This window comes from Prionailurus viverrinus, chromosome D2 (assembly GCF_022837055.1).
Source record: "Prionailurus viverrinus isolate Anna chromosome D2, UM_Priviv_1.0, whole genome shotgun sequence".
Classification (NCBI taxonomy): Eukaryota; Metazoa; Chordata; class Mammalia; order Carnivora; family Felidae; genus Prionailurus; species Prionailurus viverrinus.
The window spans coordinates 34,404,288-34,418,105 of NC_062571.1; the positions used below are offsets into that span (position 1 = coordinate 34,404,288).

A 13,818-nucleotide genomic window follows, 5' to 3' on the forward strand; every position below is an offset into this window, starting at 1 on the left:
ACTGAGCCACCCAGGCGTCCCTTTGTTCCCTATTTTTAAAAATGGACACATAACTTATTAGTTTTAGCTATATAGTATAATGATTTGATATATGTATATATGGCAAAATGATCAAAGTTCTTGCTTTGTTTCAGTGGAGGCCAGAAATGTTAAAAACAAACAAACTAACTTTCTAACTTTGTTAGAAAAATAAAGGAGTATGGGGCAGAGTTAAGATGGAAGAGGTGCTGGGGCGCCTGGGTGGCTCAGTTGGTTGAGCAACCGACTTTGGCTCAGGTTGTGATCTCGAGGTTCATGGGTTTGAGCCCTGCGTCAGGCTCTGTGCTGACAGCTCAGAGCCTGGAGCCTGATTCGGATTTTGTGTTCCCTCTCTCTCTGCCCCTCCCCCACTCATGCTCTCTCTCTGTCTCAGAAATAAATAAACATTAAAAAAAAAAAGTTTTTTAAAGATGGAAGAGGTGTAGGGGGACTGGGATTTTCCTTGTCCCTCAAACACAGCTGTATTGAGGTCAGATCACTTGGAACACCCAGGAAATCAATCTGTGGAGTGGCAAAAGGGTCCCTACAGTTGGAGGGAGACAGCTTGGCAGGATTGAGTTACATGTATGTGATTAGGGGGAGATAAAATGGCAAAGGCATGGAGGGGAGGGAACCCTTTCAGTGCAGAGACAAAAAGAGACAGGTCTTCAAAAAGTATCAAGTTAGCACATGAGAAAAACCTCTCCAGACCATGGACTGGAGAACGAGACATGGGGAGATTGCCAGTTTGTATTTTGCAAACAGCCTTAGGAGCTGAAATGTGAAGGTTTCAAATGTGCATGACTTTCTCCAGAGCAAAGCCATGGTGCACGCTACTGGGGAGAAGGCAGTCGGGCCCCAGCACTGTAGCAATCTCAGGGGTGCACTGGGAGAGAACAGTCCCCTTCCTGGAGTACTTTGGGAAGAGGGTTTATTGCCTCCCCAAAGACAAAAGACCCTGCAGGTGCCAGCCAGAGGCCTTTTATCTGCAGGGTGGAGTGGCACTACTCCAGAACAGGTTCCACAGGATGTGGGGTCCTTTAAGACATTGGGTTTTGAACCTAGCTGAGCAGCTAGAAGCCTTGAGAGAACTGTGGAGCAGGGCAAGCTGACCACCTGTGCTATTGGGTGAGGGCTGCCTGACAGAAAACCCTGTTCAGGGAGGGAAAGGAGGAGAGATTGGGTGTTGCCATTTTTTCTCCCCAACAGCAACATGGCAGGACTTCAGAGAGCAGCACAGCTGCCCCCATTGGAGGTGGGACCCATTTACCCAAACTGCTCCCCTCTGTGCTTGGCAACTGCTTATCTACTGGAGCAAGGCTGACTCTGAGCCAATGCAGGCGGCCTCTCCTCTAGTCCAGTACAGCCACCAGTCCCAGGCACCAACAGATGACTGTTTTTTTAATTCTTTTCCTCCCCTCCTCACCCTTTCCTTTCCTTTCCTTTCCTTTCCTCTTCCTCTTCCTCTTCCTCTTCCTCTTCCTCTTCCTCCCCTCTTCTTTTGGAATCAGGCTCATAGTTTCTGATTTGTTTTTGGTCATTTATATATATACATATATTTGTTCAATTAGGCATTTTTATTCTATTCATTTTACACCATTTCTATTTCTCTTCTTCTTTATTTTCCTTTCTCTTTCTCTGAATTTAGCCTGATAGTTTTTTGATTCCTTGTTTGGTCTTCATTTCTCCCCTTTCATTTTTTTTCTTTTTATGGGATCAGGTTTCCTCCCCACTCCTTTCCCTTTATTCCAGGGTTACTTCAACAAACAAATCAAAGCACACCTTGGCTGAAGGTCCAAACACTCCACCACTAAAAGTAAGGAGGAACTTTGCAGAGGACTGACCAGTGGGATAGAGCAGCCAAAACACAACAGAGTGCATATAATGTATACCAAAAACAATTCCTAAAGTGCCAACCCTGGACAGTGTATGACCCCTTTTTAATATAGAAGTACTCACAGGTGCAGTAATAACAAACTATTAAAACCCACAAAAAGCAGAAACTAGCCAAAATGAGAAAACAGAGGAATTCTCCTGAAAAGAAAATTCAGGAAGAAATCACAGCCAGAGAATTGCTCAAAACAGTTATAAACAATATATCTGAACAAGAATTTAGAATAACAGTCATAAGACTAATAACTGGGCTTGAAAAAAGCATAGAAGACACTAGAGAATCTCTTTGTACAGAGATCACAGACCTAGGAACTCGTCCTGATGAATTAAAAAATGCTACAACTGAGATGCAAAATAAACTAGATACAGTGACAGTGAGGATGGAAGAAGCAGAGGAGAGAATAGATGAAATAGAAGATAAAATCGGAAAATAATGAAGCTGAAAAAAAGAAGGAAAGGAAATTACCAGATCATGAGGAGAGAATTAGAGAACTGATTCCATGAAACAAAACAATATCCGTATCATAGGAGTTCCAGAAGAAGAGAGAGAAAGGGGAAGAAGTTTTATATGAATAAATTATAGCTGAGAACTTCTCTAATCTGGGGAAGGAAACAGGCATCCAAGTCTGAGAGGCACAGAGAACTCCTTCAAAATCAATAAAAACAGGTCAATACCATGACATATCATAGTGAAACTGGCAAAACACAAACATAAAGAGAATTCTGAAAGCAGCTAGGGACAAATGGACCTTAAGTTACAGGCATAGGCACATAAGGTTAGTAGCAGACCTATCCACTGAAACTTGGCAGGCCAGAAGCGAGTGGCAGGAAATATTCAATGTGCTGAACAGGAAAACTATGCAGCCAAGAATCTTTTATCCAGCAAGGCTGTCTTCAGAATAGGAGAGATAAAGACTTTCCCAGACAAACAAAAACCAAAGGAGTTCATGACCATTAAACCAGCCCTGCAAGAGATTCTAGGGGTACTCTGTGAGTGGAAAGCAGCAAAGACTACAAAGGACCAAAGACATCACAACAAACATGGAATCTACAGATAACACCATGGCATTAAATTCATACCTTTCAATAATCACTCTGAATGTAAATGGACTAAATGCCCCAATCAAAAGACCTAGAGTATCAGAAGGGATCAAAAATAAGATCCATCTATATTCTGCCTACAAGAGACTCATTTAAAAAAATTTTTTTTAACATTTATTTATTTTTGAGACAGGGAGAGACAGAGCATGCACAGGGGAGGGTCAGAGAGAGGGAGACACAGAATCTGAAGCAGGCTCCAGGCTCCGAGCTGTCAGCACAGAGCCCGACGCGGGGCTCGAACTCACGGACTGCGAGATCATGACCTGAGCTGAAGTCAGCCGCTTAACCGACTGAGCCACCCAGGCGCCCCCAAGAGACTCATTTTAAACCAGAAGACACCTGCACATTGTAAGTGAGGGGATGGAGAACCATCTATCATGCTAACGATGTCAAAAGAAAGCTGGACTAGCCATACTTACATCAGACAAACTACATTTTAAAACAAAGACTGTACCAAGAGATGAAGAAGGGCATTATATCATAATTAAGGGGTCTATCCATCAAGAAGAGCTAACAATTGTAAATATTTACGCCTCCAATGTGGAAGAACTCAAATATATAAATCAATTAATCACAAATATAAGCAAACTTTTGGATATTTCAGATAAACTGAACACATATATTCAGAACGTTTCATCCTACAGCAGCAGAATACATATTCTTCTTGAGTGCACATGGAACATTATCCAAAATAGATCACATACTGGTCACAAAATAGCCCTCAACACGTACAAAAAGATTGAGATCATACCATGCATATTTTGAGATCACAATGCTATGAAACTTGAAATCAACCACAAGTAAAAATTTGGAAAACCCCAAATACATTGAGGTTAAACAATATCCCACCAAAGAACCAATGGGTCAACCAGGAAATTAAGAAATTTAAAAATATATGGAAGCAAATGAAAATGAAATATGATCGTCCAGTCATTTGGGATGCAGCAAAGGCAGTCCTAAGAGGAAGATACACTGCAATTTGGGCCTATCTCAAGAAGTAAGAAAGGCCCCAAATATACAACCTAACCTTACACCTAGAGGAGCTAGAAAAGGAGCAGCAAATATAGCCCAAAGCCAGCAGAAGAAGGGAAATAAAGATTAGAGCAGAAATAAATGATATAGAACAGTAGAACAGATCAATGAAACTAAGAGCTGATTTTTTGAAAGAATAAACAAACTGATAAGCCCCTAGCCAGACTACTCAAAAAGAAAAAAGAGAGGACCCAAATAGATAAAGTCACAAATGAAAGAGGAGACATCACAACCAATACCAGAGACATACAAACAATTCTAAGAGAATACTATGAAAAATTATATGCCAACATACTAGACAATCTGGAAGAAATGGACAAATTCCTAGACACTCACACACTACCAAAACTCAAATGGGGAGAAATAGAAAATTTGAATAAACCCATAACCAGCAAAGAAATCTCAGTTATCAAAAGTCTCCCAACAAATAAGAGCCCTGGAATTCTACCAAAAATTTAAAGCAGAGTTAATACCTGTTCTTCTCAAAATGTTCCAAAAAATAGAAATGGAAGGGAAGCTTCCAAACTCATTCTATGAAGCCAGCATTACCTTGATTCCAAAACCAAAGACTCCACTAAAAAGGAGAATTACAGGCCAATATACCTGATGAACCTAGATGCAAAAATTCTCAATAAGATACTAGCAAATCGAAGTCAACAATACATTAAAAGCATTATTCACCATGATCAAGTGGGATTCATTCCTGGGCTGCAGGGCTGTTTTAGAATTCACAAATCAATCATTGTGATACACCACATTAATAGAGGAAAGGATAAGAACCATACGATATTGTCAATAGATGCAAAAAAAGCATTGGACAAAGTACAGCATCCTTTCTTGATAAAAACCCTCAAGAAAGTCGGAATGGAAGAAACATATCTTAACATCATAAAAGCCATATATGAAAGGCCCATAGGTAATATAATCTACAATGGGGAAAAACTGAGAGCTTTCCCCCTAAGATCAGGAACATGACAGAGATGTCCATTCTCACCACTGTTGTTCAACATAGTGTTGGAAACCCTAGCCTCAGCAATCAGACAACAAAACAAAATTAAATGCATCCAAATTGGCAAAGAAGAAGTCAAGCTTTCACTCTTTGCAGATGACATGATATTCTACATGGAAGACCCAAAAGACTCCACCAAAAAACTGCTAGAGCTGATACATGAATTCAGTAAAGCCACAGGATATAAAATCAATGTACAGAAATTGGTTGCATTTCTATACACCAATAATGAAGCAACAGAAAGAGATATCAAGGAATTGATCCCATTTACACCAAAAACCATAAGATACTTAGGAATAAACCTAACCAAAGAGGTAAAATATCTGTACACTGAAAACTATAGAAAGCTTATGAAACAAATTGAAAAAGACACAAAGAAATGGAAAAACATTCCATGCTCATGGATTGGAAGAACAAATATTGTTAAAATATTGATACTACTGAAAGCAATCTACACATTCAATGCAAACCTTATCAAAATAACACAGCATTCTTCACAGAGCTAGAACAAACAATTCTAAAATTTGTATGGTACCACAAAAGAACCTGAATAGCCAAAGTAATGTTGAAAAAGAAAACCAAAGCTGGAGGTATCACAATCCTGGACTTTAACCTGTATTACAAACTTGTAATCATCAAGACAGTATGGTACTGACACAAAAACAGACACATAGATCAATGGAACAGAATAGAGAACCCAGAAATGGACCCACAAATATATGGCCAACTAACCTTTGACAAAGCAGTAAAGAGTATCCAATGGGAAAAAGACAGTCTCTTTAGCAAATGGTGCTGGGAGAACTGGATAGGAACATGCAGAAGAATGAACCTGGACCACTTTCTTACACCATACTAACCTAACCTTTGACAAAGCAGTAAAGAGTATCCAATGGGAAAAAGACAGTCTCTTTAGCAAATGGTGCTGGGAGAACTGGATAGGAACATGCAGAAGAATGAACCTGGACCACTTTCTTACACCATACACAAAAATAAACTCAAAATGGGTAAAAGACCTAAATTTGAGACAGAAAACCATCAAAATCCTACAGGAGAAAACAGGCAGCAACCTCTCTGACCTAGGCCACAACAACTTCATACTTGACATGTCTCCAGAGGCAAGGGAAATAAAAGCAAAAATGAATTATTTGGACCTCCTCAAGATAAAAAGCTTCTACACAGCAAGGGAGACAATTAACAAAACTAAAAGGCAACCAATAGAATGGGAGAATATATTTGCAAATGACATATCAGATAAAGGGTTAGTATCCCAAATACATAAAGAACTTATCGAACTCAACACCCCAAAACCAAATAACCCAGTGAAGAAATGGGCAGAAGACATGAATAGACACTTCTCCAAAGAAGATATCCAGATGGCAAACAGACACATGAAAAGATGTTCAACATCACTCGTCGCCAGGGAATTACAAATCAAAACCACAATGAGATACCACCTCACACCTGTCAGAATGGCTAAAATTAACAACTCAGGCAACGACAGATGTTGGCAAGGTAGTGGAGAAGGTAGTTTGCTCTGCTGGTGGGAATGCAAAGTGGTGTAGGCACTCTGGAAAACAGTATGGGGGTTCCTCAAAAAATTAAAAATAGAATTACCTAATGACCCAGCAATTGCACTACTAGGAATTTAACCAAAGGATACAAAAATGCTGAATCGAAGGGGCACATGCACCCCAATGTTTATAGCAGTGCTATCACCAATAGCCAAAGTATGGAAAGAGCCCAAATGTCCATCGATGGATGCATGGATAAAGAAGATATAGTATGTATACACAATGGAATAATGCTGGACAATGAAAAAGAATGAAATCTTGCCATTTGCAACAATGTGGGTGAAACTGGAGGATATTATGCTAAACGAAGTAAGTCAGTCAGAGAAAGATATCATATGATTTCACTCATATGGAATTTGAGAAACTCAACAAATGAACATAGGGGAAAGGAAAGAAAAATAAGATAAAAACAGGGAGGAAGGCAAAGCATAGAGAGTCTTAAATACAGAGGACAAACTGAGGGTTGCTGGAGAGGGGTTGGAGGGTTGGGTTAAATGGGTGATGGGCATTAAGGAGGGCACTTTTCAGGATGAGCAATGGGTGTCATATGTAAGAGATGAATCACTGGGTTCTACTTCTGAAGCCAAGACTATACTGTATGTTAAATAACTTGAAAATAAATTAATAAAAATTTAAAAAAATAAAAAAATGAAGTATGGATGCTAAAATTTTAACTACTAGTAGAATATAAACATAATGAATAACTTCCAAATTAATAGAGGAAACAAGAAAAAATGTAACAGAAGGAAAAGAAAATAAAAAACACAAGAAAAAGGTTAAATACAAACACAAAACAAATGGTAGCTATAAGTCCAAATATTGCACATTATAATAAGTATAAGTGGATACAATTTACCTATTAAGAAAAGACAGAGACTCTGAAATTGGATTTTAAAATTCTAGCTACATGCTATTTTAATAAATATTTCAAAAACAGAATGACACCCAGATATTAAGGGATGGGAAAAGTTATAATAGGCAAATACTAACAACAAGAAGAGTTGACATAATAGCATTTAAGCAGATAAATATTTAATAGAAAAAAATTTGCCAAGAAATAGCCTCTTTTAAAAAAATGTTTATTTTTGAGAGAGAGCATACGTGAGCATGTGAGTGGGGGAGGGGCAGAGAGAGAGGGAGACAGAGAATCTGTCAGTGCAGAGCTCGACGTGGGGCTCAAACTCATGAACTATGAGATCATGACCTGAGCTGAAGTTGGAGGCTTAACCAACTGAGCCACCCAAGTGCCCCAAGAAACAGGCTCTTAACTATTGAGAACAAACTGATGGTTACCAGAGGGGAGGTGGGTGGGGGGTAGGTGAAATCGGTAATGTGGTAATACAGATCAAGGACTGCACTTGTCATAATGAGCACAGGGTGATGTATGGAATTGTTGAATCACTGTATTGTACACCTAAAAGTAATATAGCACTGTATGTTAACTATACTGGAATTAAATTTTAAAAAATGCTTGCAATGCAAAAACAAAACAAAACAAAAGACAGCTTGCTAGGAGATTGTGCTAGTCACTTCTTTCTCAACATTATCCCATTCTCATCTCTAATAAAGAACTTTGATGCTTCTGAAAAAAATAAATAGAAAATTTCACTAAGACTAGGAAAGTCCCACCTCAGCCCCCAGAAGCTTGAAAACAGTAAAAGAATCTTTAGAAATATTACTTATGTTGACTCTTGTGAAAATAAATAAAAGAAATATCATTAAACCTGGAGTTGGGAAGCCCTAAAGAGCAATCTGTCACACACTACCATCCCTCCTTAAGAAACCATAGCTTGCATTCCCCAACAGGAAGAAACTTACTTTATATACCCCAGCAGGAGGAAGAATTTCTTCCTGCCCATCCACAGCCCAACCAGTGAGAAACCACCACACTCATCCAATGAGAAGCCATAACAGCCCCTTCTAGCTTCCTCCTTTTGCCTATAAAAGCAAGCCTCTCCTCTGTTCTGGACTTGCCTATGCTTTGCCATAAGTTTGCTTGTCCCCATTTGCAATTCTTTGCTATTCCTGAAGCTTATTTTGCTTTTAAAAAGCTGACACTTTTTTTTTTGTATTTTTTTAAGGTCAACAGTCTTTAAAATTAGCCTTCATATCTATCTAGCAAGTCTTTTTTAATTGGGTAGAGACTGATTTTCATTCGTGGAGTGAAAATACAGATTTATTATCTTACACTTTTTCTTCCACCAGAATAAAAAAGGGTGCATAAATATAAAGTAGAAAAGCAAGGAAGCAAATAACATGATCAGATTTATATTTTATAGCCATCTCTATTGCTGCTACTAAAGGATTACAGAGGGCAGGGAGATAACCTAAACTCTCAGTTGAAAAATACAGACTACAGAGGCACCTGGGTGGCTCAATCGGCTGAGTGTCTGACTTCAGCTCAGGTCATGGTCTCACAGTTCATGAGTTCAAGCCCCTTGTCAGCTCTGTGCTGACAGCTCAGAGCCTGGAGCCTGCTTTGGATTCTATGTCTCCCGCTCTCTCTGAACCAACCCCGCTTGTGCTCTCTCTAAAATAAATAATACACATTAAAAAAAATTAAAAGTAAAATAAAAATACAGACTACAAAATGATACATATGCAGTTAGCCCTTCACCAACACAAGTTTGAACTGTGTGGGTCCACTTATATGTGGACTTTTTTTCAAAACAGTACAGGACTGTAAATGTATTTTCTCTTATGATTTTCTGGTTTTTTTTAAATGTTTTTTTATTTATTTTAGAAAGAGAGAGGAGGGGTGGAGAGAGAGGCAGAGAGAGAATCCCAAACAGGCTCCACACCATCAGTGCAGAGGTGGACGTGGGGTTTGAACTCATGAACAGTGAGATAAAGATCCTGAGCCAAAATCAAGAGTCAGACACTTAACTGACTGAGCCACCCAGGCTCCCCTCTTAGGATTTTTTTTTTTTTAATTTTGATGTTTATTTATTTTTGAGAGAGAGAGAGAAAGAGAGAAGCCGATGTGGAGTTTGAACTCAGGAACTGAGAGATCATGACCTGAGCCAAAGTCGGACCCTTAGCCGACTGAGCCACCAGGCACCCCTATTTTTTTTTTAAGTTTATTTATTTATTTTGAGAGAGACAGAGCGCGAGTGGGGAAGGGGCAGAGAGGGAGAGAGAGAATCCCAAGCAGGCTCCAGGCTGCCAGCGAAGAGCCTGATATGGGGCTTGAGCTCACGAAACTGCAAGATCATGACCTGAGCCAAAACCAGGAGTCAGACGCTTAACTGACTGAGCCACCCAGGCACACCATGATTTTCTTTTCTTTTTTTAAAAAAAAGAAAAAATTTTTAAATGTTTATTTATTTTTTGGGAGAGACAGAGACATAATGCGAGTGGGTTAGGGGTAGAGAGAGAGGGAGACACAGAATCAGAAGCAGGTTCCAGGCTCTGAACTGTCAGCACAGAGCCCGACGTGGGGGTCGAACTCACGAGCTGTGAGATCATGACCTGAGCCGAAGTCAGACGCTCAACTGACAGCCACCCAGGCGCCCCCACCATGATTTTCTTAATAACCTTTTCTTTAGATTTATTGTAAGAATACAGTATGCAATACATATATAAAATATGGGTTATTGTTAAAGCTTCCAGTCACTTGTAAGCTATTAGTAGTTAGGTTTTTGGAGAGCCAAATGTTATATATGGATTTTTGACTGTGTGTGTGGCGGGGGGAAGGGGACACATGGGGGCGGAGGGTCAGCATCCCTAAGGCCGCATGTATAGGATTAACTGTCTATCTTCAGCTCTAAAAAAATACTGGAACCAAGCAACTATACTAAAATTAGCAATCATTATATTAGGTAGAATTATTGGTAATTTTAATTTATTCTTCATGTTTTTCTGGATCTTTCAAAATGATTACAATAAACATAGTATTTTTATAATGAAGAAAATGTTACTTTAAATAAGTAGGTCTTTCTATAAATTTTCTTTACATAGGAATAGGAAGGAAATCTGAATATTATAAGATGAAAATTCACTAAATTTTTTAATGGAAATTCAACAGTATTTCAAATGGACTAAATTTTAAATTTGATTGCTTTCAACCTTTAGGACTTTAAAAGCTCACCTAAATATTTAGGGGTGATATTTTCTTCCAGGAGCTTGATCAAAATGCCACTGAAAAGGTCCAGGCAATGTTCACAGCCATTGACGAGCTCTTGTATGAGCAGAAGTTGAGTGTGCATACTAAGAGTCTACAGGAAGAGTGCCAACAATGGACATGCAGCTTTCCTCACCTCAGGTATTAAAGCCCTAGATCTGGCTTGTATTCATGGCTAATACTAAAATTTGAAAAGCAGGTATCTAGGGGCGCCTGGATTGCTCAGTTGGCTGTGTCCGATTCTTGATTTCGGCTCAGATCATGATCTCAGGTTGTGGGATTGAGCTCCACGTCAGGCTCCACACTGAGCATAGAGTCTCCTTAAGATTTTCTCCCTCTGCCCCTCTTCCTCACTGTCCTCTGTCTCTCTAAAATAAAAAAAAAAATTAAAAAATATTTTTTAAAAAGCAGATATCCAAAAAAAAGCTTGTATTCTGAAATCTTTATGGACTTGGTTTTAATGAATGTAAATAAGGCCATATGGTATAAAGACTGCACTGAGAGAAAACTGAAGTTGATGGAAGTTTCTTAGAGTGTTCATAACTACCACTTTGTTATCCTAATTGAGAAAAACAGTTCCTTTACCTTGTAGCTGAGATCTATGCATTGTGGCTGTCCAAAGATCTCTTCTTTGGAGCAAGAGGGTCAGAAAATGTATTTGTTTACACTGTTGTCTACAAGAAAATTCTTACACAAATTTAAAAGCAGACATAAGCTGTTAGGAAGCTTCCCTCACTTACTTCCCTTACTTCCCTTACTTATGTAGTAAGTATAGTAACTATAGTAAGTTACTATACTTACTACTTAAAATTTATACCTAAAATTTATATAGCATCATGTTCTTAAGAATATAATTTATAGTTTTCACTAATTTGGCCTGGCTTTCATCCATTTTAGCAGATTTAATGAAGATTATTGTAGAGGATGGAGGGAAAATTACAAATTTTTGCTCAGTTTCCTTGGATTTTTTCAGCAGTGTGAGGTTATAGCTTTATCTTTTCCATATCTATTCTGTGGAAGAGAGCTATAACCTGTAATAAGATTCTGGATTCACATTTTTCTCTTAAGAATCATTCTTAATCAGTAGCGTACTAAGTATGCACTGGACTTTTATAGAGAGCCATCATATTTGTTCCAAGAATATCTATACTTTGTATGTATGCCAGGTGAACGTGCTTGATTGTCTCTTTATGTTGTTCACTTTGAAGGATCCTGGGTAGGCAGATAATCACTCCAAGCGAAGGATATGGACTGTATCCTAGATCCCCTTCTGTTGTTTCAGTTTCACATGACACAACACTTTCTCAAGAAAGAGATTCTACTATGTAAGTATTCCTAATATGTAAGTATTTATGTATCCAAAGTGTTATATTCTGCCAGTTATACTAGGGGGTTAAAAAACTTATGTTTTACTTGATGGTATTTAATAAAGCACAGAAAATGCTGTTAAGATTGACCACAGTTTTTATGCATAGAGAATTTTATTATATAATTTTTTTGTTCAAAAAGTAAGTCATTCCCTAGGGTTTAAGGATACTTTTGTTATTCAGATATATCTCTATCTCTATCTCTATCTCTATCTCTATCTCTGCCTATGTCTCTATCTCTATGTCTCTATCTCTATAAATTTATAGATACAGGCATTTCCTTCTTGAAATAAAGTGTAGATAGACTGGTTTCAGGAGATTTAGGAGTTTGAGAAACACACTTTAAAGATTTTTTGAAAAAATACTGAAAAAGTAATTTTTCTTAAACATATAATATTAATTACAACTTAATTTCTTTACGGAAGTTAAACTGCTATTAGTTTATTAACTTAAAATGGGTAATTAGTATATTTAAAATAGCTAAATTCTTTTGAACACTTCAAACTTTTTTTTTTTTTTAATTTTTTTTTCAACGTTTTTATTTATTTTTGGGACAGAGAGAGACAGAGCATGAACGGGGGAGGGGCAGAGAGAGAGGGAGACACAGAATTGGAAACAGGCTCCAGGCTCCAAGCAATCAGCCCAGAGCCTGACGCGGGGCTCGAACTCACGGACCGCGAGATCGTGACCTGGCTGAAGTCGGACGCTTAACCGACTGTGCCACCCAGGCGCCCCATCAAACTCTTTAAACAACAGCAAAACAAACCAAAATAGGATTGTTCCACTCTCTTACATCATACACAAAAATACATTCAAAATGGATGAAAGACCTGTGAGACCTGAAACCGTAAAAATCCTAGAGAACACAGGCAGTAACCTCTTTGACAATGGCTGTAGCAACTTCTTTCTAGATATATCTCCCGAGGCAAGGAAAACAAAAGCAAAAATAAACTATTTTATTTCATCAAAATAGAAAGTTTCCACACAGTGAAGGAAACAAATCAACAAAACTAAAAGGCAACCTATGGAATGGGAGAAATTTGGAAATATTTCCAAATATTTTAAATATTCTTCTTAAATATTTGGACATATTTCCAAAATTTGTTCAAGTCAGATTTTCCCACTAGCCTTGCTGAAAAGTGCCACAGGTTTATTCTTTTTTTTTTTTTCATTAAAAAATACTTCAGGTACAAAAGTATAAAGAATATCACAAAATATACGTTGGTTATATTTAATATTTCGTTAAACAGAGCCATTTAAAAAAACTGTACTGCTCAGATTTGACTGGTTTTCTCCAAAGTAAAGATTCTGAACTGAATGAGTCATCATATATTCATTGAATATCTGGGTAGGAAGAGAAATTTAAATATAAATAAGAGAAGATCCCTGCCCTTAAGGCATATGCATTTTGAACTATGATGGAGTTACTGAAATAAGCATATTATCTCCTGAGGTACCTGAAAGTTGTAATTATTAATATTCTTAATTTTTCATCAATTTTTTTATTGAAAGAGACTTAAATATAAAATACTGGTATCAGGTGTACATCATAGTGATTCAGCAATTATATAAATTACAAAATGCTTACCACAATAAGTATAGTTACTATCTGCCACCAAAGTTATTACAATATTATTGATTATATTCCCTATGCCATACTACTCATTCCTGTGACTTATTTATTTTATAACTGGCAATCTGTAC

At 37.8% G+C, this 13,818-nt stretch overlaps 1 protein-coding gene across 9 annotated transcripts in view; it reads left to right on the plus strand.

Moving 5' to 3' along the window:
* FAM149B1 (family with sequence similarity 149 member B1) overlaps positions 1-13,818 on the plus strand; it is an 88,559-nt gene that overhangs the window by 23,632 nt on the left and 51,109 nt on the right. For 8 of the 9 annotated variants that reach the window (XM_047825809.1, XM_047825805.1, XM_047825807.1 and 5 more), the window contains exons 4-5: positions 10,746-10,888; positions 11,956-12,072. In XM_047825809.1, the coding sequence (XP_047681765.1) occupies positions 10,746-10,888; positions 11,956-12,072 (260 nt within the window). The remainder of the gene's footprint in view (positions 1-10,745; positions 10,889-11,955; positions 12,073-13,818) is intronic. The other variant, XM_047825812.1, reaches the window with a different exon arrangement.